Below are 27,933 nucleotides of genomic sequence, written 5' to 3' on the forward strand. Positions count from 1 at the left end.
ATTATTTCAGATTTCTGTAATTCCTTTCACCTTATCACATGAACTATCATTTCTTGTCTGCTTTTTTTGACTCCTGGATATTACCTTGTGCTTCTTTGCTGATGGCTGCAAAAAAATGCAGATTTTTGGTGTTCTGTATCTTCACAAGAGAAGTGACACTGGCTTTGAATTGTACTACTGAAGATATATTCCTAGAACAATGAGCATCACCATTTGCTCTATAGCCAGCTACAGCAATGAAAATACACTGACTAGCCATTTGCTATCGACTTTTTTCCTTGGTGCAATACTTTACGTTAAATTCATAGGAAAATGTATGGGCTGGAGGTGTTCTAGAATCACAGAATCGTAGGGGTTGTAAGGGAGCTCCCAGAGATCATCGAGTCCAACCCCCCTGCCAAAGCAGTTCCTTACACCAGGTCACACAGGTAGGTGTCCAGGCTCCACCAGTGCTCATGCCCTGGATAACAGCAGACCTATACATTTGCTTTCTGCTTCTTTTGTCTGAATTAAGTGGATTTTAAAATCACCTTTCTGTGTTAGTTACTCCCATCACTCTGAGCAGTTGGTGTAGTTGAAAAACTAGATTCTGCATTCCAGTGGGCATAAAGAACTGAATTGCAAATATACGAGATATCTAAGGCCTCTATGAGAACTTCATTTGGATTCTGTGTAGAGTCATTTGAAGAACTATTGTCACAGAGTTATCCCTAGATACAAATGCATGACGGGGGGCGGGGGGGGGGGGGGGGAGGGGGGCACCAACCCCGTGAAAAAGACAGAAAATAAATGATTAAATAAAGGAAGGGGTACTAGTGGTTTGACATGCAATCCGGCCGGCTCTGGGCCACCTGCTATGGGAGAGGGGGAAGAGCAGAGAGCTAGCAGATAGTTTTAACCAAGAGAAAACACAGTGCCAACAATCTGAGGAGGAATGGTATTTTACTGAATTTAACCAAATCAAATAAAATGAGAGAGACAAGTGTACCCAGAGTGCAAGTCAAACCATGATAGTGCAAGGGAAGCACGTGCTTTTCTCTGTGGTGAGCTGAGATGGCTGAGCACGGGGACAGAAGAAGAGGCTGGAGTTCTCCCAAGCTTCACCTTACTTTCCCTTCACTCCAGGTCCTCTGGGGATGCTGCCCCTCCCCTCCCATCAGAATACTCAAAGAGCCCAAAAAAGGTACTAAATGGGACCAGAACATTAACTCTTTAACTCCCACTGGTCCATATGATGTTCTGATGTGGAAGACTGATGTAGAATACTGACAACAAAAAAATCACAAAACCACAACAACTATTAAACAAAAGGCCAAAGAAATGTACAACTGAAAGGCTAAATACATCTAGATCAAGATCTGAGACTTCTGAAAAGTTCAGTGAAAAATTTCATCCAGTAGAGAAAGAAAGAAAACACATCAAGGATTGACCAACAGAATTGTAAAATAAGTCATGGGACATGTGGTCAGAGTTGCCTCAAGCTATCTTTTGTAAAAGAAAAAAATTATTTTACTACCAGTCACGGGGTTATCTTTAGATCTATCTATGTCTGTGACAGAGAAACAGCAGGCCCACAGGGGCAGAGGGCTTAAGGGGGTTGGGAGTGAAGAGAACAAAGAGGAAAAACAATAATATTAAATTAGAGGGAAAAAAAAAAAAAGACCTTACTTTACAGCTGAAGGTGTAACAGCTAGGGAACATGCATTGCTGAGACAAGCGGTAAAAGAGAGCAGTCCCACGACTTGTGAGCAGCTTTTTCTTTCCATCTGGATAGAAGACATAAACAGAAAGACTTCTGGGATATGTAGCTCCTCTCTGAGAACCAGGTACCCAGAAAATCGGCAGTCCATGGAACTGGAACATTACCTTTTTTACTCCCAGTGCTCTACATGATGTTAAGATGGTACAGCATGAGCACTGTCTGTTTACTTTGCCATGTATATACCTCACTTCCCCCTTCAGCAAGGGGGGAACATTTCTTCAGACTACACGTCTATAAGCAAACACAGAAAAAACCCTGATCTTATCATTTTCTTTAAATTAAACCAGTGAAGACAGAAGAGTAGTAATGAAGAGAAGTATCTCACAGGGATAAAGTAACTCATAGGTCACCAGGTTATAGGAGGGTGATAGTCGTAGGTGACTTCCTTCTGAAAGGAACAGAGGGCCCGATATGTCAGCCTGACCCCACACAGAGGGAAGTGTGCTGCCTCGTTAGAGCATGGGTCAAGCTTCCAGGGCTTGTTCACCCATCTGACTACTATCCCTTATTGGTAGTTCAGGTCAGCAGTGATGATGCTGCTGAGAGAAGCCTGAGGGCTATCAAAAATGACTTCAAGGGACTGGGGATCCACTCAGAGAGACATGGGGGGGGGGGGTCTGGAAGAGCCCAGAGAGGGCTCCGCCCCATTGGAATGAAAGTAATATGTAAATTACTGAGAAAGCGGGAACAATTTCTGGTTGCATAGATGAAGGATGGGAATTTGGGAAGTCTACTCTAGCACTTCCACTGGTTAAATTACAGCAAAGGGAGCAGGATAAAGAAGTTTATCTTTTGTGGATACGGGTGCATCTTACTGCCCGTAGATGATTTTGTAACAACAGAAGAAGCTAATGCCCAATAAATAAATGAATGAATGAATGAATGAATGAATGAATGAATGTCTTACTTTTTGGGATTAATTGAAAATAGACTGAGAAAACAAGTAGGAATACATAAATTCTTGTACATGCCAGGTTACTCTGGCAAGAAATTAAATAAAACTGAAACTAAGGATCAAACAATATTAACTGATTGAGAATTGTAAATCTGCCTTTAACACAAACAGGGAAAAACAAGGTTATAGCCCCAGAAGTTTCAGAAATCTTGAATAAGATATGCTTAGGAGTGTGGGTATCAGGGATACCTAGCAGACCCAAAAATGCAGCCCTGAACAGAAGTTCAGTTAAAAGCAAGAATAAGCCCAGGCAGGGTAAAGCAGTGCCCTTTGAGGATATGTGACTGTAGAAGGATGAAAGATAATTTTTGAAGTTTGGATTACTAACTGAATAGGAATGCAAACACAGTACTCCCTAAAGAATGTTGCTGAGCCTTTTCAGCATCACCAATCATTTGACTTGCCTGGGTGGCATTAGCTGAAGAGTCAGGAGTAACAAAGCTTCTTTGTAATATATGACTAAAACATACAATAACAAAACATAACACAAGTGGGAATTCTGACCTTGCTTTTGTGAAACGAATGCATCAGTGTCTGATTCAAGGGAAGCGGTTGCAATTTTTCAGTTCTCCAGGTGTCTGTGATTCATCTTTGAAAACAGGTTGTTCACAAATGAACCTACTGCCAAAAAGGTAATGAGGCTAACTAGGTAAGCCATGTCTCGTCTTCACCTTTAGGAACAATATTTCTTTTTGATTCCATAAATGATTTTATTTCATTTGGCAAATCATAACATCTTCTTAGCATTTTATCAAACAAATGATAAAAAATGATAAAAAAAATTATTTATCAAACAAAGGAGGTAGGAGCTCCTAGTGAACTTTTCACGTTTGCTCATGAATGAGCACTAGGCCATTATTCCTGGACACCCTGCTGTCCTGGGATAGAGGTAAGTTGGAAGGAAAAACGTAGGGGAGCATCACTTGCATTCCTCCTAATCCAAAAGAGGGACAGTTTGACCTCCTGTCAGAGGCCCCTTAAGTTGTTCTTTTGCTGAGGGCCTCTTGGCAAAACAGAATAGCCTATAATACAAAAGTTACAATTTTGGTACTTATTAATTATTTCATCGTATTTACTAAGCGTGCATAAATGTGGAAGGATTACGTAAAGGAGAGGTGATTGGGATTAGTAAAGAGCCCCATTAATTGGAATGAAGAGAATCCCAAAAAGAATTGTTAGTACCAATAAATGACAATAGATGGCAGCAGAGACCATCAAATACTCATCTTGCTGATTTTAACAGCAGAAACGCCATTTCTTCGAACATTGTCTGATACTTTTACAGAACTACTTTAAGAGATGGTAGGCCTGTTGGATTCAGAATATGGCTATAACCCCCAGAGCCTAGCCCTTTCTGTACTCCCATTGATATGGGCACTCTTCATGCATATTTATGATGAGCCAGAACTCACCTTCTCTTCTCACCTGCACTGCTGAGCTAATTGTAATCTTAATTGAGTGCTGATTTTGTGTTTTCTTATTTCAGGTCTGAAAAGAGAAGAAAAAGCTGTAATTGATTCCATCAGCCCTTCCTGTATTAAAAAAAAAGATAACATCCAGAGAAACCTCCTTCCACTAGAAATAGGAGGAACTCAAAAGTTTTGACTCTCTTTTTCCTTCTGAAGGGAGTACATGCTCAACAGAGATGATCCACTTCAACCCATCTTCTGCACACTGTTAGGTTCTGGACCACTAGCATGGAAAACTGAAGTCCTGGGGGGAAAACAAAACAAAACAAACAAACAAAAAAATAAACCACAGCAGAAAGAGGAACGATACCATCTTGAAGACACTTGTAACAAAACTGGAGTTGTTAAAATACATCAAGGAAGGAAGAGTTTATTTCAACAGACCCCAGCTGGCTCCTACTGTTACTGTTGAGTAAAATGTCGGTTCTCAGGGCTTCAGTAGAAGTGCTGGAAACTACTACTCACTGCTGCTATTTGGAAATAAATTTTTACAAGCAACTCATAAGAATGCGCCATGCTTGCATTCAGCCTAAAGGAACAGCTCTAATCAGTAAACAGGTTATATTGTTTTCCTTCTTTTGCCTGTAGGCATGACGCTCCGTATCACAAAGTCATGGAAGGCAAGGTTTGGAAGTCAGATGCACAGCAATTGTCTGTCTCTCAATACAAAAACCTTCTCTTCCAGAATAGGACCCAAATGCTGGACTTTTGGGGTTAAATTCTGATTTTACACAGATGTGAGTATCAGCATGGAATCATCATCAACTAAAACACAAAACTTCCCCAACAAATCCTTAATTGCTAATGGGAATTTCGGTAACTGCACTCTTGAAAATCCTGGCACTCCAAACTTTAAATTTTTATTCAAGGTTATAATTAGGAGTGTACATTTAAATGATATTGAATGATACATTCAATATCATCCTCAGGGGCAGCTGTAGTTCTAAGACCCACACACACTCATCTTTAGAGTATGTACGTACATAATTTGGACCCTATGTAGTCAGGCTAGTTAGCTGCCCCTTTCTGCAGGCTACAATCCAGAGAGATACTGAATACTGAGTTAACGCAGACATGTCACTGATACCATAAAAATCTCAGCACCCAACCTGTGTCGTACTGAGTCAAAGTCCAAAGTGTTCCGTCTGAAGCGTCTGACCTCAAAGTGCAAAGGAAAAATGACAGAGAAATTTGTAAACTCCCATAACAATGTCTAGACTCACTGGTTCATTTAATGCTTGATTTGAAAGCAAAGAAAACAAGGCAAAACAAAGTCCAGCAAAGCCCTTCTACTTTTAAATTACTCTCTTTATATACTTAATATTTATATATATTTATTTACTAATGACAGTAAAACACATCACTAACAATATGGTATGAAAACTCCTCTGTTTTAACCCAGCAGCAGTTTTTCCTAGAACAATTATGCTAATTTGCCTTTTTTTTATTAAAGGAAGGCAATTTGCTTCGCTTAGATATGTCTTGTCTGCAGCAAACTGTCTGTACCTTTGGCATGCACACAGAACATCAAAACAAACAAAGAAAAGACTAAGAAAGATCTAGCATCCAAAACCTGCTCAATCTTGACACTGTGTAGTTCCTCAAACTTTAATTACATATTGGTTGTGGAAGAGAAAAAATGTATTTGGCACTTTAAACCAAAATTGGGTTAATGTGACTCTAGTGACAAGCAGCCAACTTCAGGCACACAAGGAAATCCAACACTACTTTTTAAGAAATGTTACATGCAGAAATTATCAATAAATGTACCCTCTTGCCCACCATGACACAAACCATAGTTGCATGTTCAGAAATTCATCCTATGAAGTCATCTGGACATTCTGATGCCTCCAATTTATCAACATAAATCACCAAACCTCACAGCAAACCTTCTGTCATAAGAAAACATTGTAGGGTGCCCAATAATCAACACAGTGGAAAAATATTTTCATACACATCACTGGAAACATCCACATGCTGCTCTATTAATCTTCACATTGGGGGGATTTTTCTCTTGAGATGTGGTAATAGATTACTTGGAGAGAAATAGAAGACCCAGGTAGAGACTGCGTAATACTAAGCAAACTTGCCTCCTTCCCTTTTGGTTGACTCCTAAAAGTGTATTTAATTGCCAAAACTGCTGTTAACTCTGTACTGCCAACACAGATGCAAAAGGCATGTGTGGTACATCAGAACCACCAGCCTGCCTGTACATCTGCTTCATCCTACTCTGAGGGCCATGCGGGCATTGCTCTTTTTTATTTCCTGACCACAGCCCATTTCACTGGTTCCACTGCCATCACCTACCTGTTGGAAAGCATTTGGTATCCCCTTCTCAGCCACCACTTCCCTATTTTCTATGTCAGCCAAAATCTACCGATTTCTGTGTGGGCACAGGAGATGTTGGGCAGGCTCACACCTTTTCTCTTCTTCCCCATGGAGATTCAGTCTCTATGTTACCATAACAAGGAAAGATTTTCATCTTATTGCTTAGTCCCTTTGAATGTTGGCCTATGGGATATTCAGTGTGAGCCAGCAGTGTGTGCTTGCAGCCCAGGAGGCCAACCATATCTTGGACTGCATCTATAGAAGTGCGACCAGCAGGCCAAAGGATGTGATTCTGCCCTTCTACTCTGCTCTTGTGAGACACTACCTGGAGTACTGTGTCCAGTTCCCAACAAATCCTTAATTGCTAATGGGAATTTCAGTAGCTGCACTTCTGAAAATCCTGGCACTCCAAACTTTAAATTTTTACTCAATGTTATAATTAGGAGTGTACATTTGAATGATGTTAAATGATGTCTGTGACAAGGGAGCAAAGAGAGCCAGAGATCCATGCCCTGGGAAGTGCAGGGAGAGCAAGGGAAAAGGTAGAGAGGCAGGCCCATGAAAACAGCAGCAATGAGCTACAGGAAAAAAACTGAGTTTACTAAATATGGCAGCTGAATGTGAGATAATAAATATAATACGATTGGAATTGAAGCTAAAAGATCAAATAAAATGAGAGTTTCTGAAACCAAGCAACTTGCTCTAATTGTGTAGGCTGCCGCCTCCTATTCTGTTTTGCCAAGAGGCCCTCAGCAAAAGAACAACTTAAGGGGCCTCTGACAAGAGGTCAAACTGTCCCTCTTTTGGATTAGGAGGAATGCAAGTTATGCTCCCCTACGTTTTTCCTTCCAATTTACCTCTATCCTAGGACAGCAGGGTGTCCAGGAATAATGGCCTAGTGCAGAATGAACAAATGTGAGAATTAGCAATATACGCTTAGCTAGCAACAGTTCATCTTTAGCCAGTATCTGTATGTTTAGTGGAATGCTGGGAAATTTGTGAGCCTGCAGTACTCAGCCAATGGGGAACCAGGGCAGGGAGAGAGAAGCGTTGGCTGATAGGAAATAAAAGACATGAAGGCTGTTCTGATTGTTCTGATGGCTGTAACACCTTTCCCACAATGTAATCTGCCAGTTAGTGGTGGTTTTTATAGGTAGTAGTTAAGATATGATCAGTAAGGAACTTCATTTTCAGTTGGCAGGGTTTTCAGGAGCTCCTACCTCCTTCGTTCACTTTACAACTTGTGTCTTTAAATAACTGGAAACAGCACTTATGTACTATAATGTTGCAGGGACTTCAGAAGGTTGCTTCCTGTGACAAATCTAACTGCAGCTTTTCCATATTTGTTTATGGATTGGGCATTATTGCCAAGCCTTGTAGGGGTATGAAAGAACAACAAAGGAATTCCATGAACTGTTATGGGCTGTGGATATATCCAATTTTGCTTACTAATTAAAAAAAAAAAAAAAAAAAAAAAAAAAGAACTTAAAAGAATTAAAAAATTCTATGCTTTGTGGAAAGCAGCATCTTCTCTTAAAATCTTATCTGTTTTATGAAAAAACACCTTTGTTTCTCAGCTTTGGTGCTGTTTGGTTCTTGATCTGCCTTGTGGATTAACATTACAGTTTTCTAATGACAGTTCTCTCCCACCTTCACTGCAGCGAACACCTCCTGTATGCAACACATGAATCTTGCTGCATTTCATTTCTGTTTTTGCAGATTTCCAGAAGAGTGCAATGGAAACAGCCACAGGTTTTGCAAGAATGACACTTATTCATTTCTTTGATCCATATTCCAATACTATTATTGTGTAAATAAATATGAAGCTTGAATTTTGACAAGTTTTGACATTGAATGATTCATCTTTGAAAAGAGGTTGTTCACAAATGCACCTACTGCCAAAAAGTAATGACAATAATAAAGTAATAATGACAATAATGATTGTGAAGCAAGGGATATTTTTCTCTGGTGAGACAGGTCTTACAAAAAGTCTAGAATAGAAACATAATCAAATATTTATTTTTGTTGAATGTCTAATTGTAACTCTATATATTCAAGGGAAAATTTGCATCTGAAGTATTCATATTGACATTAAATAAAAGCAAAACTACGCAAAAAAAAAAAAAAAAAAAAAAGATATTTTTAAGTCTTGAAGCCTATTCTCAAATTTCTTTATCAGAAATGAAAACAAGGGTGTGTATTTTTCACTGCTCACTGGACTCTGTTTAGCCAGCATATCAAAATACATGAATTTTGATTCATGTATCAAATACATGATTTTCCATAAGTTGAGCTTGCCATAATTTAAGTTTCATTACATTTTTTTTTTTCCATTTTGTTATGGTTTGAAACATGGCACAGATCAGGTGATTTTTGATCTTGAAGATGCATGTTCAACTCATTTACATGAGCTGCCGAATCCACCAAAAAGGCTAACTATATAAGCCATTTCTCATCTTCACCTTTAGGAGCAATTTTTCTTTTAATTCCATAAATGACTTGATTTCATTTCGCAAATCATAACATCTTCTTTGCATTTTATCCCAGCGTAGCCACCTTCTTTCAGAAAAGTAAATGATGTCCCCATAATCAGCATCCATACTTCTAATGAACTCCTGTTTCAGTTCCAATTGTATTGTATTATATTGTGTTATCTTGCATTCTGATATCATATTTAGTAAAATTAAGTTTCCCTCTTAGATCATTGCCATTGCTCTTTTTTGGGGGGGAGAGAGGCAGTGGGCCTGCAGGTGTGCTGCTCCCTATCATGGGCACAGATTGATCAAGATAACTCTGTGACACTATCACATAATTGGCTTTTGTAACAGAGTCTGTTTGAATTTTAGCTTTTTAAAAAATATTTTGCTGAGGTGACAAATTTTTTTCAGTTCCGCTATTCTGTCTTTACAAAGCATTTCCTGATACACATCGAATTTGGCAGCACTTTTCTGCATATAATGTCTTTCAAATTACAATCTTTGAAAACTGTTTCCTTAAAAATAAGCATAGTATTATATTATCTGTCTTGACAAAAAGTACTCATCTTTCCTTTTTTCTTTCTTCATCCATGTTTGTTGCTTTTTTGGGGGGGGTGGTGGGGGCAATTTTGTTTTCTTCTAATAGGCCATCAGGTAGGTTAAAAAATTAGTATTGGCAATCACTGTTTTTCACTCAAGTTGGCACAAACACATGCCATATGTAATGCATGTGGCTTTCGATGCAATTGAGTGTGTGATGGACACAAGAGGAAGAGTCAGAACTGTACTGTGCCCTTGCCTTCCTTTGATTTTGACCCAGACAGTGTCTGTCACAGACTGATGGTTAGATTGTTGCCAACCAATGGGTGTACCTCTGGGTCCAGGCTGGACCATTTGGTGGGGAACTGTGCCACGTTGCATGTGGTTTGCAGACTGCAGACTGCCTGCTTTACAGGATATAGGTTGCTTTACAGAATCACAGAATCACAGAATGGCCAGGGTTGGAAGGGACCTCAAGGATCATGAATCTCCAACCAATACTAGACCAGCCTGCCCAGGGCCCCCTCCAACCTGGTCTTGAACACCTCCAGGGATGGACGAGGCATCCACAACCTCTCTGGGCAGCTGTTCCAGCACCTCACCACTCTCTCTGTAAAGAATTTCCCCGACATCCAACATAAATCTCCCCTCCCTCAACTTCAAACCATTTCCCTTTGTCCTGCAGTAATCAACCCTTTCAAAGAGTTGATTCCCCTCCTGTTTGTAGGCTCCCTTTAGGCACTGAAAGCTACAGTGAGGTCACCCCGCAGCCTTCTTTTCTCCAGGCTGAACAAGCCCAGCTCCCTCAGCCTGTCTTTGTAGCGGAGGTGCTCCAGTACCCTGATCATCTTTGTGGCTCTCCTCTGGACCCTTTCCAATAGCTCTCTGTCTTTCTTGTACTGGGGGCTCCACACCTGGACACAGTACTGCAGATGGGGCTTCACAAGAGCACAGTAGAGGGGGACAATCACCTCCCTGTTCCTGCTGGCCACCTCTCTTCTGATGGAGCCCAGGATACCATTTGTTTTTCGAGCTACAAGAGGACACTGCTGGCTTATGTTCAATTTTTCATCTATGAATACCTCAAGGTCCTTCTCTGCAGGGCTGCTCTCAAGGACCGCTCCTTCCAGTCTGTATGGATGCCTGGGATTCCTCCAGCCCAAGTGCCAAACCTTGAACAAAAATTGCTGTGTTGAACCTCATCAGGTTCACCCAGGCCCAGCTTTCCAGCCTCTCGAGGTCCCTCTGAATGGCATCCCTTCCTTCCACTGTGTCAACCGCAACCATTCAGCTTCATGTCATCAGCAAACTTGCTGAGGCTGCACTCGATTCTGTCATTGCTGTTATTGATGAAGATGTTAAAGAGCACCGGTCCCAAGACAGAGCCCTGGGGGAAGCCGCTCATTACCGGCCTCCACCTGGACACAGAGCCATTGATGACCACCCTCTGTCTGTGGCCTTTTAACCAATTCCTTATCCAGTGGTCCACCCATCAAATCCACATCCCTCCAATTTGGAGATAATGATGTGGTGGGGGACCACATCAGAGGGTCTTTGTCAAAGGGGACCGTGTCAAAGGGTCCCTGCTTTAGTATCTGTGCATTCCATATTTTAGTGTAACATGAAAAATACTGGTAAATATTCAAATAACTTCGTCTGTAAATAGATAATTAGTTTTGGATTCACATCTCAGCATGCTGCAAAATATTAGATCCTTAGTTGTTAAGTTTCTTTTCAAGTATCTGCTTCAAAACTGAATGTAAAATATTTTGATTTCCAGTTCTTTAGTGTATGCTTATCCATGTAGACAGGTAAAATACTGTTATGTGACCACTAAACATAGCTAACTTATGCCTCTAAATGCTGTCCTCTAAGTTAAGTTAAATATTTAAAAACAGGATATATGTTGTAATGTTAGTAATATTCTTCCTAACTAGGCAATGTTGGGAAGATAAATCAGACTTCATATAGGATCATTGATGATGCTTGGTTAATGGAAACTGATTACTCCGTCCTCTCAGCGGAGGCAGCTGAATGCTCATCATGATGAATGAGACATCGTGACATTCACTGAAAAAAAAAATCACAAATTGCAATTTGTTTTTTTGTTGGATAGTCTGCAAAGTCAGGTTGGGTTTTCAGATTTTTCTGATATGTTATTTCTCCTTCAAAAGATACACAATCATATCTATCTACATTACAACACTTTCGTTTTAAATAGTAGAGTTTCTTCTTATTTTTCCTACTGTGATAGAATAATTCAAGTATGAAGGAACCTTGAGACATCCCCAGTCCAACCTCATGCTCAAAGCTGGGTCAGTACTACATTCTGACGAGAATGCTCAGAGGTTTGTTCTGTTCAGACCTTAAAAACTCTAACGGTGGAGAATTTACAGTCTCTTTTCAGAACTTGTTCCAATGCAAAAGTAGGCAGTGAGAAGACATCATTATTGTGAGTGATGAGTTAGAAGTCTATTGATTGGAATTGTTGTAATTAATTTCTGGAATCATCACTACCTCTAATTCATTTCTGCAATTGCAACTGATATTATACTATGTACTTAACAGGAAAAAAATGAGAATAGAAAAAAAAAAAGGACTTGCATTGCTTATCTTTACTCTGATAGCAAAATTAAGGAAAGAAAACTTGGTTACTAAGATGTACAGTTTGAGGTTAAGTTAGTTTTCAGAGATAGTAAACAGTTCTTCAGAGAATCAACAAAAAACTTATTCAGATTGCTGGAAAGGAAGCATAACCTTCTGACTGGATACTGGTTCTGTAAGGCATCTACATACAGAATTATAAAGGCCTCTGCATGTATTGATGCATTTCAAGTACTGAATGACTGAATACTTTGATTTATAAACTGCAGAAACTGCTCTTGGTCTGCGGATTGAGAGCAAGAAATTTGTATTTCACTCCAAAGACTTAGCAGAAAGATTCAGTAACTGTAAAAGTGACAGTGCTATTTTGCATTGCAGACTTTAAAATCAGTTGTTATCAGTTGTTATCAGTTTGTCACAATGTTATGAAGTCTGATGTTGGAGTTACAGCAAAAGCTCCTTCAATAGACAAACTTGCTTTATAAGTGGAAAGTTTCAACTATTATTCTTTTTGAGAAAATGTCACCAACAACTATATATTTTAGAAATAAGGTCAGAAAAAAATTATGCTTTTCATAATGAAGATTTACTCTGTGCAACTGAGGACTGTATGCATTTGGCAAAATGGGGAAAAACAGTTTAGTATTGGAATAACAGTTAAAACTAACCAGGTTAGCAATTTATTTACATAAGCTTCTGTTTGTGATCATATAGGGTGACAGTGCATCTGCTGATCTGTTGTTCCTAGGCTCAATTCGGTCTTAAATGACTTTTATTTCTGTTTTCCATTTATTGCCTATGTAGTACATACTTATTCCCTTATGATCAGTTTTACACCTGAATTCAGTGAAATTTTGCAGTAAATACAGTGGGATCAGAAAAGGTAGCTGCAATTCATCTTAAAGTTTGATTGCCATTGTCCACAGCAAAGGCTTGTCCGTCTTGATGGTCACAATCCCAGAGTTGTCATAGGTATTGGAAGTACTGACAAGCATTCCAAACTTCAACGCCTGGTTAACTACAAAAAGAAAGAAAGAGGCTTAATGGTATTGTTGAAACAAAAGCATTTATAAATAGGAATTTGCTAGTCCCACAAAGAAGTCACACATAAAAAAGCTGAGTAAATCTAATCTAGATTACAAAAAAAAAAAAAAAAAAAAAAAAGCTGTAGTAAATACAAATTAGTTAGAAAAGTAATAACTCCAAGACCTTCCTTTCTTTCAGTTTGTGAAACAAACCAAACGACAGATGCCAGGTGGTGATCAAGAAGTGTGCAAAGGTGGGCTATAATAAACTCATATCCCATAATGCAGTCATGCAATGAACATGTCCACCAGTTGCTGTGAACTACACAGAGAGAGTTGATACATGCCTTAAAAATGAGGAGCAGTCAGAAAAAAAGGCAGGACATAGAATGTATTTGGTATGCCATGCTAAATCTGCAGTTGTCTCTGCTCATTCCTTCTCCCACAAATTCTGAGCTTGAAACACAGCGAAGAAATGGTTTTGTCTGCTAGCTATATATGGTTGGAAGGAGAGAGTATCCTGGTAGTTTGCAGCATAAATGCAATGCAGTACACTAGATTAAGAAGGAAAAAAAACCCAAGTAGTACTATTCTCAATAAACATGTAACTAAAATAAATCTGCTATATCCTGTCAGGATGATTTTGGACACATAACAATGCCAAGACAGGGTCCTTGACAAATGGCAGGACAATGGAATTGTGGTGTTTGCCTCTTGAAGAGAGAATAGAGGCTGACAAGGCAGTACCTTGCTACAAGTTGCACAGGAGGTGAGGTTGCCAGGAAAGCCAGATTTCGCACCTCCAAGGTAAGCAGATAATTTAAGGAACCTGAAGTAACACATGGGGAGAGTTCCCTGTGTAAAAATACACCCCCAGACACTCCTGTACTAAATCCTGCCTGGAAACACCCACTCATCTTGATATTTGGTTTCAAATATTTGTTGACAGACAATCACTTTTGGTTACTGTATATTTTGAACAGAGGGGAATCCTAAAACATTATGAGTCAACTTTTACCTTTTTTTTTTATAAACCCACTCATTTTGTATCATTTATTCCTTCTTACTCAAGACTATAAATAATTCTTACCATTTTGGCTTTGTATCTTAAATAATGGCTTTGTAGAAAGCAAGAACTCAGAAAAACATGGCAGCTTAATGAAACCAAATTAAAGCAGTATTTCTTCATGCATAAAATGAAGTGAAAATCTTATTTGCCTTTTTAAAAAGTTTTCTTGTCCACTAGGTGGAGATTTTTTGCTTTCTCTCAGATTCTTTTCTGCACATGGATCAGTTTGAAATGCTGAAGTAAAAAATGCAAAGACTATTGAAAAAGTAATTCACATTGCTCAAATGAACAAATTCCAATTACTTAATTTCACAACCAGACAACTTTTCCACTAACACAATTAAAAATGCATGCTTTCTATGCAATACGTTTAAACCAGTAAAGAAGATAATAGGATGTACATACACACTGCTTCCAGGAAAACTTCTAACTTTGTCAGGCACTATAATGTGAAGTTCACAAGGTCAAAAAAGTGAAAAGTTCTACCAGTTCATACTTGATCCCTTCCTTTTCTTTTTTAATAGCTTTCAGTATGCTTTGTTAAGTTCTAGCAAGAGCTTTTGTCTTGGAGAAAGCCCATAATAACAAAGCTTTTTTCACTGATTTTATTTTTCTGAAATGTTTTCCAAAGAAAACAATGTTTTTGCTGTCTTGTAATTACTACTTATAGTTTTGACAGGTAACAGAACTGATGTTAAAAAAGGATTTCAGTTTGCAATTTTTATAAAATTTCAATCTCGAAAAGACCTGGAATGTTTACAATTTTGTAGTGAAAGTAATTTTTCTTTGAGTTGTTGAAAACTTTCTTTAAGATAGTGATTTTTCTTTTTTTTTTCTTTTTCCTCATATGAGAATTCAAGGGCTGATTTAGATGAAAAGAGGTGATTCAGCAAAAAAAATCCCCCCAGATCCCTGCAGCATAAGACCCTTTTTCACGTAAAGTCTGGCTTAGTGCTTTGGTTCCAAAAGAACTGTGTTTACTGATAACAAGCTGTGATAAAAATATTCTACCCAACTCTTCCAGGATAGCTCTGCTATTTTGCATTGCGTTCCGTTCATAAAATCAGTGTATCTCAGTGGCAATGGGTCTAGGTGGTTGTGACTCAAGGGAGAGCAGTGGGGGTTACACAAGAACATAATCGAGTCATAGCTCTACGGTCACCTTATGAAGTGTTACTGGTCAGGAGTGTAGAAATAATAATAATAATAATTATAATAATAATAATAAAAAAGTACCATTAAGAAAAAACTGAAGCTTAAAATTACATTTATAAAATCCTTATCAAGATTATATCTCCAGACAGTTGTGAGGTTTATTTTTCCACTGGCAGTGCTAAAAATAAATGAGACCCAAGGTTGCTGCCAACTGATGTGCCCGTAAAATGAGCAAACAGACTCCAATTGCAGCTATATTTGGCCGCCTCATACCATCAGCTGCTGCAAAAACACTAACTCAGGTTACTCCTCAGTAAATGTGTTAGACTGCGTTAGTAGACCTATAGTCATTCAAATGACTGCATTGTGTTATTTAAGGTACTTACAGCATAAGAGAACTTACATGAAGGTTGAATACATATCTTACAAGCTGCACTTCAGCAGAGCTTGAGTGAGGCATATACAGAGAAGAAATTTCTTCATACATATCATATGTGGCAAAAGCAAACCATGTCATTATTTTGAAAGACTTAATTGAATGAGCAGGCCCTCTGGTTATTCCTACATCTGTAAGAGATCCATGGAGGACTTGGGAATACTGAGGGTCAACTAATGGTCATGTTGGAAAGAGTTCACAAGAGGTAAGTCCTTCCTTACCGAGGAGCAGATCTGGTGATGGCAGTGAATTTGTTGTGAGAAGGGCAGTACAGCCATACCTTTATCCAAAGACAGTGAGTCAAATGGAAGCTTCCTGGAAAACTCTGGCCATCAGTAACACAAGTCCCCACTCCATGGGATTTCAGCAACAGCTCACAGCCTTACTGACGTGACCACAAGTGCTTGACAGCAAAACACCCCAAGAATGCGCACATCATACAGCAATACTGCCTTTTCTCAGACGCGTCTCATTTACTTCTTGAAATATGTGAAGTCACACCTTGCTGATTTCCATCACTCAAAATAGAAATAGATACACTCTTTGCATGGATGTTTGGAATATAAAAAAATTAAATATAATGAACAAATATAATTAAATATTATCATTCTTATTACAAGCAATGTAATTCTTTCCCATAAGCAAATGTTGCAACAAAATGATAGGAAATTAAGACCCATGAGCTAAAATACAAGTTAAATATTGAATTACCATTTGGTATCCCATTACAGTTTATCTGGAGAGAACTTCCCTAAAGGTCTGTGTTAGGAACAAAAATTTGCATTTAAATTGGAAGTATTAGTAATGCATGAGCTTTAAAAAAAAATAGTTGATAGCCTGATTTTCCTTTCATTTCTCCTCGTTTTACACCTGTCATTATTCCAACTTCACTGAAGTCAGTCTTGGTTTACATGAATGCATACAAAAGAAATATTGGGTCTTTGATCTCTGTGCAGTGGGAACTGCAAAATGGGAAGTTGAAAACAGCTGGAATGTACAATAAAACATGAGCTGTTTTCAGTAGTGATACTACACAGAAGTGCTTCGAAGGCTGTCCTTGGAAGGGACAGGACCACACAGAATCTGGTGTAAACAGGGACTGTATTTGGCAGTTTTTAAAAGTGCTGTGACTTCTGGTAGCTGTTCGTGCAGTACACAGCAGTATTTTTGTAACCTCACCAGATCCATATGAGAGAGCTCACAAAAGCAAGATGTGGCCCTATCTTGCCCAGGAACTCCTCGCCATGCAGGCTCAGGGGAACTGGGTATCCAGTCCAGTGCTGGTGAACAGTGTCAGCTAGAGGCCCTCCAGCAGAGTGCCCAGCTGTACACCAGTGGGAGTGTAGGAGATGGCAGTGAAAGCACTTATTATCAAGCCTTAACTATGTCATTTAAAAAGAGAAAGCATGTTAAAACCAGGCCCACTAGAGATGAGCATGGGGGAGCGGTAATGGGATTAGGGGTGAGACAAGGGGATCAGCTGAAGTGCACCTACACCAATGCATGCAGCATGGGCAACAAACAAGTAGAGTTGGAAGCCACTGTGTAGCAGGCAAACTATGATCTAGTTGCCACTGCAGAAACATGACGGGAGTGCTGCAATGGATGGCTACAAACTCTTCAGGAAGGATGGGCAAGGAAGGAGGGGTGGTGGCATGGATCTCTATGTTAGTGCTTCGATGTAATTGAGCTCATAGATGGGGATGATAAGTTTGAATTCCTATGGGTAAAGATCAGGGGAAGGGCTGACAAGGCAGACATCTTGGTGGGTGTATGCTCCTCTTGGGTGACCACCAAACCAGGATGAAGAGACAGATGAGGAGTTCTATGAGCAGCTGGTGGAAGCTGCACAATCACCAGCCCTTGTCCTCATGGGGGACTTCAACTTCCCCGACATATGCTGGGAATATAACATAGTGCAGAAGAAGAAGTCTAGGAGGTTTCTGGAGTGTATGGAAGATAGCTTTCTGATGCAGCTGGTGAGAGAGTTTACGAGAGGAGCTGCCCCGCTTGACCTGCTGTTCACAAACAGAGAAGGTCTGGTGGGAGATGTGGTCGGGGGCAGTCGTGGACAGAGTGACCATGAAATGGTAGAGTTGTTGATGCTCGGTGGAGGCAGGAGGGGGAGCAGCAAAACTGCTACTTGGACTTCCAAAGGGCGGATTTTGAATTATTCAGGAGACTAGTAGGGAGAGTTCCCTGGGATTCAGTCTTAGAGAGTAAAGGGGTCCAAGATGGCTGGTTGCTCTTCAAGAAGGAAGTCTTAAAGGCATAGGAGCAGGCTCTCCCCAAGCTCCAAAATGGGTTGGCAGGGAAGAAGACTGGCATGGATGAATAAGGGAGCTATTCTCGAGGCTCCGGGAGAAAAAGAAAATCTACCTCCTGTGGAAGAAGGGATGGGCAAATCAGAAAGAGTACAGAGAAGTTGTTAAGATGTGCAGAGAGAAAATCAGAAAAGCAAAAGCCCAGCTTGAACTCAACCAGGCCACTGCAGTAAAAAGGAACACGAAACTCTTACAAATACATCAACAGTAAGAGGAAGACCAAGGAGAACCTCCATTCTTTACTGGATGAGACTGGGAATGTGACCACTGAGGGTAAGGAAAAGGCAGAGGTTCTGAATGTCTTCTTTACGTCTGTCTTTAAAGGTCAGACAGTTCTCATGGTACTCCACTCTCTGACCTGGTAGTCTCTCCTGGGGAGCAGACTAAGCCCCTCATGATTCAAGAGGTCACAGTCAGAGACCTGCTACTCTAGTTGGCCTGTCACAAGTCCATGGGGATGGACGAGATTCAGCTGAGGGAACTGGGGGAGGTGACAGCCAAACCACTTTCCGTCATCTATCAGCGCTCCTTGTTCACTGGTGAGGTCCCTGAAGGCTGGAGGCTTGCCAGTGTGACTCCCATCTACAAGAAGTGTCATAAGGAGGATCTGGGGAACTACAGGCCTGTCAGCCTGACCTTGGTGCCAGGGAAGGTTATGGAGCTGATTGTCTTGAGGGAGATCATGTGGCATGTGCGGGACAACCTGGGGATCAGGCCTAGCCAGCATGGGTCCACAAGGGGCAGGTCCTGCTTGACCAACCTGATCTCCTTCTATGATCAGTGATCCACTGATGGATGAGGGAAAGGCTGTTGATGTGGTCTACCTAGACTTCAGCAAAGCCTTTGACACTGGTCTCCCACAGCATTCTCCTGCAGAAGCTGGCAGCCCAAGGCTTGGATGGGTGCATTTTTGGCTGGGTAAGGAACTGGCTGGAGGGTCAGGCCAAGAGTGGTGGTGAATGGAGTCAAATCCAGCTGGTGACTGATCACGAGTGGTGTTCCCCAGGAATTGGTGCTGGGGCCTGTCCTCTTCAATATCTTTATTGATGACCTGAGTGAGGGCATCTAGTGCACCCTCAGTAAGTTTGCAGATGACACCAAGTTGGCTGGAAGTGTGGATCTGCCTGGGGGTAGCGAGGCCCTACAAAGGGATATGGACAGGCTGGAGAGCTGGGTTGAAGCCCATGGGATGAGGTTCAACAAGACCAAATGCCTAGTCCTGCCCTTGGCCAGGCAACACTACAGGTTTGTGGCAGAGTGGATGGAAGAATGCGTAGAGGAAATGGACCTGGGGGTGTTGACTGATGCTCAGCTGAACATGAACCAGCAGTATGCTCAGGTGGTGAAGAAGGCCACTGGCATCCTGGCTTGCATCAACAATAATGTTGCCAGCAGGAACAGCGAAGTGATTCTATCTCTGCACTCAGCTCTGGTGAGGCCACACCTTGAGTACTGTGTCCAGTTTTGGGCCCCTCACTGCAGGAAAGACATTGAAGCCCTGGAGTGGGTTAAAAGAAGGGCGACAAAGAAGTGACGGAGCTGGAGCGCAGGCTGATGAGGAGCAGCTGAAGGAGCTGGGATTGTTCAGCCTGGAGAAGAGGAGTCTCAAGGGAGACCTTATTGCTCTCTTTAACTACCTGAATGGAAATTGCAGTGAGCTGGGGGTCGTCCTCTCATGCAACTGGTGATAGAACTAGAGGGAATGGCTTCAAGCTGTGCCAGGAGAGATTTAGGCTGGCAAGCAACTTGCTCTAATTGTGTAGGCTGCCGCCTCCTCACACTGGACATATGCAAAAGGAAGGAACACACGGTTTACTGGCTCCACGAGCCCCAGCACAGGGGGACACAGTGGGGAGCAGGGGCAGCCTGGTGTTAAGTGTGAGAAGCAGAGTCTCTTGGATCTTGGCACTACATGGCAAATAAATGACTCGCATCAAATTAGATCCCTGACAGATCTTTTCATTATGCAAGCTTTAATAGCAAATGGCACTGTTTCCTAAAAGAGTTTTATGGAAACATGATATTACGTTTACCTGGAGAAATGAAAAGAACAAACCAGAGTATTCATCCTTACACACAAAAAGCACCATCAATAAAGCAGCTATGCCTTTGTCTGAAACATTTCTGTGAGAGTGGGTAGTTAGTATTTCAAAACCTACTCTGATCAGCCACTGGCAGCTTACAAGGTGCGTGCTCAGCTGCTTGGCATCCCTGACAGCGGTGCACAGGTAACCCACCAATAAACTCTATTATACTTCTAATAGAAAAGTGATTCCACTTATCTTTGCCTTCCTGGCAACACTGCTTCGTTTCAGTGCACTGAGTAGTATCTGTAAGGAGTAGGATCTGGAACGACATAATTTGCATCTCTGCAAGTGCTGTGTATTACTTAGAATCTTAGACCAGTTTGCTTTCTTCAGGAAAAAAACAACTGGACATGGATAATCCCAGGCCAAGGATGGAGCTAGAGAATTATTTCTGTTACAAAATGTCCCCCCCCTACAAACTGTGTGCATATAAACAACTAAGCATTTTGATTTTTAATTTTATTCCTTTGTCTTTTTAAACAAATAATTCATATGTTTACTAATACCCTGTGTACCTCTGATGTCTATAAAGCCATTACTAATTTACTAATAAATATTAGAATTAATATTCATTAATTCTATCTAATTCTATTTAATTCTAATTAATTCTATCTAATTAATATTCATTAATTCTATCCCATTTATCTTCAAGCTTACATGGTAACATGCAACATGTGTTGATGTCCATGGAGCTGTAGCACATTCACAGGCAACCCAGCACACGGCATGTGCCTGAGACAGAACATAAAATCCAACAGGAGACAGCAAATTATGTTCTCAGTTCAGTCACTGGGTTGGATCTGACTGCTTCCCTCAGTCCTGCCCTCAGAAAAATTTAGGATTTCAATGAAATTTTTTCTTAGCCCACTGTGTCTTTGCAATCTTCTGTCTAAGCCACAGCATCAACTTTTCCTCCTCCCTCCCCCTCCTTTCCCACAAGAATGTAAGTTATCATTACACAACAAATGTCTTTTTAGCCAAAATTAACTGCTGGTTCTCCTTTACCCTGCACTGAAGCACTTGCCTCCAGGAAGGCTGCAGGAGGGGTGCACGAATCACCTCAGTTGTGTACTAGTCAGTTGTGTTTGCAAAAAGCTCATTTAAAATTCTTCTCTGTTTGCTTTTGCAGTCTGTTTTTGGACACAAGACTCAGGTTTGTGGTCGATACTACAACTGCAAACAGCTTCTATTGAGTGGTTTGTCCCCATAATTAAAAAAAGTGAGATGCATTATTGAAAACAAGTTTTAAGCCTCATTGACTGCCAAAGACTTCAATTGAGTGGAAAACTGACTGCTGAGGATCCTTGAGCTAGCTGTGCTCTCTGAAACAGTCTGACGAATTTCCAGTAATGATTTTCAATAAGAACAGTGCCCTCAGTCTTGCTCTGCTTCCTCCTCCTGACTTCTGCAAATCCTTTTTCTCCTCCCTCCCCACTTTTACCAACTGGCTAGCAGTTCATTCTTTATGTTCAGAAATGACGCATGCACTTCCAAGCCCTGGGACTACTGAGGTTTCAGTGCTTTGCAGTGTTTTTTCCCCTGCTGTCTCTCCCTTAGGAATGCTGCCTTGGGGCTGGACAATGCTCTCTGCACTGTTAGCATGAGGCAAAGTCTTCTGTATGGATCATGCAGCCCTGTGTCAGGCATGGTTCAGAGCAGATGATATTAGATCTTGACTCTCAAAGACAGAGGCCAAGTGTATACTAAATTAATGCAGGGCACTGTGCAAAGCCATTGAAAGTTTAACACAGTTGATTAAATGTGATTCAACTTTCAAGCACACTGATGCAGATGCTTTGCAACACTCTCACCATGGCGCTATGATGCAGTCAGTAGGCTCTCACGTTTTACTGTATGGAGGGCATGACTCTGGCATTTAACTTAATGCACTGCAAGAAATGTGAAGGTAATTACAAATCCAGGAGTCACAAATAAAAAAAAGGGCTAAGCCAAGTGCATTATCATTCTCCTGCTTCTGCCAATAGCAAACAATTTCTAGCACTTGGGTCTGAAAGACCTTGAGAGCTGCAATTGCCAGGGAAGGGAATATACCCTCAGAAGACCTTCTTTAGGCTACAGTGAGCATCTGTAAGATAAATCAGATTTGTAGTCCTGAACATTACTGTTCTCACTTGATAGTACTGTCATCATTGAACATTCATCATTCCACACTAATTGTTGGTGTCTAAGGGGTAGACACCAACAGTAGTGTTGTTGTAGCAGAAGCATTTCTATCAATAGCTAAGACAATCATCCTAATGAATTTTATTTTGAATTCAGAATTACGCTTATTAAATATGATTGGATCTTAGCTGACATTGGCCATTTGACAAACCTTACAAGAAATGCATATTTTGCTAAAAGTCGCTTCAGAAACATTTCTGTGAGTTCTCGAAACAATAACAGCTCCATTTTCTCTTAAGTTCACATCTTTCTTAAGAATATCAGAAGGATGAAAGAATAGCACTCTACAAAGTTTCTGGTTAACTCTTCCATCTACAGCATAGTAATATTGCTTTTCAGAGGTGCAGCTTATGTGCTTATGATGAAAGCAGAAATACCCAAGAATATACGGAAACATTTGAAGATCAACCTTGGGATATTCTAATCAAAATAGATGATTTTCATAATTATCTAAGTGCAGAAGTCTAAAAGCAACTCGATTTTACCTCTCGGAAGATGTGGAGATAGGCTCAGACTCCTCTTGGTACCACAATTTAAGGATTTTACCACTACATATCACTACAAAACTTCCAGTGACATCAGAACGCCCAGCATATCTCCAAGGAAACCTTCAAAAACCAAAGTTTGTCTCAGGCAACCTTTGGGCACATCAGGCTTGGTGATCACTGGAAGTGGTTTCGCTATTTTGTAACTAAAGGCACGTTCATCTACCAAAAGGCTCCGCTGCTATAGAAGAAGCAGTAAAAACCGCTCTTCTAGTAAGAAGCAGTCTTCTTCTAAGAATAATCAAAATTTCACATACAAGCCCACTGCAATGCAGACCTTATGAGACCAATGGCAACAATTTGCAGTGGTGCTCTACATCAAGCAGGAAGAAAGACTAACTGGAGGGTAGGTTTGGAAAACACCAAGATTTCTAGGGGGAAATGGAGAATTTGTGCAAGCTCTGTATAGACACGACACAGAGAAGTTTTGCAGCGTAGAAGCCTGCATGTGACAAGATGTGCTGTGTCACAAGCAAAAATGAGATCCTGATGATACAGATTTTGAAGTACAGGGCTCATCTACAGGCATGTAAGTAGAAAAGGGATCAATAAAGTGTCAAGCCTAAAAGCTGTGAACCAAAATGCAGTTATATGACTTCTAATACCATCACTGTGGCCAGGCTGATAAATCTCTGTTCATTGCTTTGAAAAGGTACCCATAAATAGTAGGTTCTTGGTCGAAGCATAGAACACTTGAGGAGGCAAAAAGCTCTTATGTAACCTTGATGTCAGTCAGACATAAAAGGGTGCCCTACAGAGGCCACATATGCACAGACATGCACGCCCTATACTGGAAGCAGGATGAAGCCATACAAACAATGCTGTAGAACAGAAAAAGCCTCACTCTTCAACAGCTGAGTGAACCTGTCATTTTGAGAGAGAAGGGACACTTCTAGAGACCTAATGATAGAAGAAAAATCCCTTGGAGATGCCTATTTTGGTACAACACTCTAAATTCACTGCATGCAGTTCGCTGACTAATCACAGGCAAACTGTTAAGAATTTTGTTCCCTCCCTCGAATCATCGACTTCAAAAGGCATGGGATGCTGAGCATTGTGCAGAGAAAGTTCCTGTAACTTGGAGAAGACAGACAGGGCAATGTCACTGATGTAGGCAATAAGCCACTTTCTTCCAGAGAAGCTGTGGATGCCCCGTACCTGGATGTGTTTAAGGCCAGGTTGGATGGGGCCCTGGGCAGCCTGGTCTGGTATTAAATGTGGAGGTTGGTGGGCCTGCATGTGGCAGGGGGTTTGGAGATTCACGAACCTTGAGGTCCCCTTCCAACCCTGGCCATTCTGTGATTCTGTGATTCCTCCAGCTGCTATTACTGGTGAGGAGAGGAGCTCTGTTTCCTGGGCTGATGGACGTGGTCCTGGCCCCAGAGGTATGCATTATATACAGTGCAAGGTTAACACATGCATGAGGTGGCAGCTGGAAGCAGTTCTGGGAACCTCATTATTGTCTAATTTGCTTGTTCCTGAGCTCCTCCAGCTTGCACGATCTGTAGAGCCTCTGGGAAGGCAGATTTAGAATTGCCTCACTTGATGGAAAAAGCTGTTCTCCTTGTTGTATGTGATGAAAAGCAGTGTGGCAGTGATTGACAGCTAGACAGGGGGAGAGTGAAGAAGAGAAATGAGTTAAGTCAGGGTATTGTGTGAAGGAGCAGAAGAGAAAAGAAAAGATTCCTCATAACCACAGCATGTGTGCAGTGGAAGAGATAAGAGCTGTTTTTTTTTTAACAATAATAATCCTTAGAAAAATCAGTTGACACAAGTTTATGATTATATAAATAGTACGCTGGCAATTCCTGGATGTTTTTCTTCAAAACCTAATCTTCCCCAAACAGAATACAGTAAATTTAGGAGTCTGCCAGTTGTTTCCCCCGTGCAACATAACAGGTAATGTAAGGAGAATAAAACCCCCAGAGCCTCGCCCTGTCTGCACTCTCATTGATATGGGCACTCTTCATGCATGTTTATGATGAGCCAGAACTCACCTTCTCTTCTCACCTGCACTGCTGAGCTAATTGTAATCTTAATTGAGTGCTGATTTTGTGTTTTCTTATTTCAGGTCTGAAAAGAGAAGAAAAAGCTGTAATTGATTCCATCAGCCCTTCCTGTATTAAAAAAAAAGATAACATCCAGAGAAACCTCCTTCCACTAGAAATAGGAGGAACTCAAAAGTTTTGACTCTCTTTTTCCTTCTGAAGGGAGTACATGCTCAACAGAGATGATCCACTTCAACCCATCTTCTGCACACTGTTAGGTTCTGGACCACTAGCATGGAAAACTGAAGTCCTGGAGGGAAAACAAAACAAAACAAACAAACAAAAAAATAAACCACAGCAGAAAGAGGAACGATACCATCTTGAAGACACTTGTAACAAAACTGGAGTTGTTAAAATACATCAAGGAAGGAAGAGTTTATTTCAACAGACCCCAGCTGGCTCCTACTGTTACTGTTGAGTAAAATGTCGGTTCTCAGGGCTTCAGTAGAAGTGCTGGAAACTACTACTCACTGCTGCTATTTGGAAATAAATTTTTACAAGCAACTCATAAGAATGCGCCATGCTTGCATTCAGCCTAAAGGAACAGCTCTAATCAGTAAACAGGTTATATTGTTTTCCTTCTTTTGCCTGTAGGCATGACGCTCCGTATCACAAAGTCATGGAAGGCAAGGTTTGGAAGTCAGATGCACAGCAATTGTCTGTCTCTCAATACAAAAACCTTCTCTTCCAGAATAGGACCCAAATGCTGGACTTTTGGGGTTAAATTCTGATTTTACACAGATGTGAGTATCAGCATGGAATCATCATCAACTAAAACACAAAACTTCCCCAACAAATCCTTAATTGCTAATGGGAATTTCGGTAACTGCACTCTTGAAAATCCTGGCACTCCAAACTTTAAATTTTTATTCAAGGTTATAATTAGGAGTGTACATTTAAATGATATTGAATGATACATTCAATATCATCCTCAGGGGCAGCTGTAGTTCTAAGACCCACACACACTCATCTTTAGAGTATGTACGTACATAATTTGGACCCTATGTAGTCAGGCTAGTTAGCTGCCCCTTTCTGCAGGCTACAATCCAGAGAGATACTGAATACTGAGTTAACGCAGACATGTCACTGATACCATAAAAATCTCAGCACCCAACCTGTGTCGTACTGAGTCAAAGTCCAAAGTGTTCCGTCTGAAGCGTCTGACCTCAAAGTGCAAAGGAAAAATGACAGAGAAATTTGTAAACTCCTATAACAATGTCTAGACTCACTGGTTCATTTAATGCTTGATTTGAAAGCAAAGAAAACAAGGCAAAACAAAGTCCAGCAAAGCCCTTCTACTTTTAAATTACTCTCTTTATATACTTAATATTTATATATATTTATTTACTAATGACAGTAAAACACATCACTAACAATATGGTATGAAAACTCCTCTGTTTTAACCCAGCAGCAGTTTTTCCTAGAACAATTATGCTAATTTGCCTTTTTTTTATTAAAGGAAGGCAATTTGCTTCGCTTAGATATGTCTTGTCTGCAGCAAACTGTCTGTACCTTTGGCATGCACACAGAACATCAAAACAAACAAAGAAAAGACTAAGAAAGATCTAGCATCCAAAAACTGCTCAATCTTGACACTGTGTAGTTCCTCAAACTTTAATTACATATTGGTTGTGGAAGAGAAAAAATGTATTTGGCACTTTAAACCAAAATTGGGTTAATGTGACTCTAGTGACAAGCAGCCAACTTCAGGCACACAAGGAAATCCAACACTACTTTTTAAGAAATGTTACATGCAGAAATTATCAATAAATGTACCCTCTTGCCCACCATGACACAAACCATGTGATCTATGCTGGGTGAAAACTCGTCCCATCTTCATAACCCTACTCCTTCTCAAGTGACAAAGGAAACACAGCAGACTTATCAGTTCTTTGTCAGCTCCACTGCACCCACTGAAGAGTTGTATTCACTAACAAAATAAAGTAATAGAAAGCAAAAGACCATCTTGAAAGATTCTCCAACACTCCACCACAAAGAGATGCTCACTGCTACAGCAACAACAGCAGCAATACTTTTGAGCAGGGGCTTCTGGTGGCTGCTTTGCCTTGGTGATACCATAAGAGGAAAATAAGAATTTTACTTCTTTATTGGTGAGCGAGAGGGATGGGAATGTAACAAATGACCCTTGACATGAGGTACTTGATTAAGAATTGATTTTTTTAATGACAGATTCAATTTTGTTTTAAAAACCGAAACAAAACCTTTGGCAATCAAAGAAAAGCTATGTAAATACTGGTTAATAAGCTTTACTATCATACCAAAATACTTTTTCATGTTAGTTAATATAGTTAATAAGGTATTCGTGGATTTTGTTTATATACAATGTATAGCTTTATTTCACAATAACAACAACAACAACAAGAAACACCAAAGCACTGCTAACAGCAACAATTAGTCACTTTAAACAGATGCTGACAGTGAACATGAGATTATTCGCCTCCTTTATACTCATCCATTAAGACATCATTTTAATCATTTGTTTAGAAGCCATTTTTTCTCCTGCTTATTTGATACTTAGGGATTTTGAATCAGATTCTGTGAATTCTTTTGTCTGTGAAATATCCTGAAGCTAATTCTGCACCATTTTTATCCCAGCAGCACTGAAAGGTTTCTGTCCAATGCACAGTTCAATTTGCAGTGATGCTGAATTCACAAGGTGAGAAACAGGAGGAGTTTGCTTGATTTTGGTATTTAGCCTTTTGTTCACTCCTGACTGAACAGGCACTATGGATGAGAATTTTGACTGAGAAAGAGAAATTTCAGAACAGAAATCTACAGAGAGCTGCAATCTCCGGAAAGGTTACCAAGTATTTCTGAACTGCAAGATAGATTGCTGCTCACAGGGAGCAGTGTGATCCACTTTGCTGAAAGATGCAAAAAAAAATCTTGCACCTTCTGCTTTTT

At 40.5% G+C, this 27,933-nt stretch overlaps 1 protein-coding gene and 1 long non-coding RNA gene across 2 annotated transcripts in view; one reads left to right on the forward strand and one right to left on the reverse strand.

Moving 5' to 3' along the window:
• Positions 1-391: 391 nt before the first annotated feature.
• The window catches only part of LOC128087815 (uncharacterized), a 150,925-nt gene continuing 123,383 nt past the window's right edge, over positions 392-27,933 (forward strand). The window contains exon 1 of the long non-coding RNA XR_008210028.1: positions 392-405. This is a non-coding gene — a long non-coding RNA (uncharacterized LOC128087815). The remainder of the gene's footprint in view (positions 406-27,933) is intronic.
• TPK1 (thiamin pyrophosphokinase 1) overlaps positions 12,132-27,933 on the reverse strand; it is a 200,321-nt gene continuing 184,519 nt past the window's right edge. The window contains 1 exon segment of the mRNA XM_052697696.1: positions 12,132-13,153. Coding sequence (XP_052553656.1) covers positions 13,035-13,153 — 119 coding nt within the window. The 3' untranslated portion in view covers positions 12,132-13,034.

Source organism: Tympanuchus pallidicinctus, unplaced genomic scaffold (genome assembly GCF_026119805.1).
Source record: "Tympanuchus pallidicinctus isolate F22 unplaced genomic scaffold, pur_lepc_1.0 scaffold31, whole genome shotgun sequence".
NCBI classification, from domain to species: domain Eukaryota; kingdom Metazoa; phylum Chordata; class Aves; order Galliformes; family Phasianidae; genus Tympanuchus; species Tympanuchus pallidicinctus.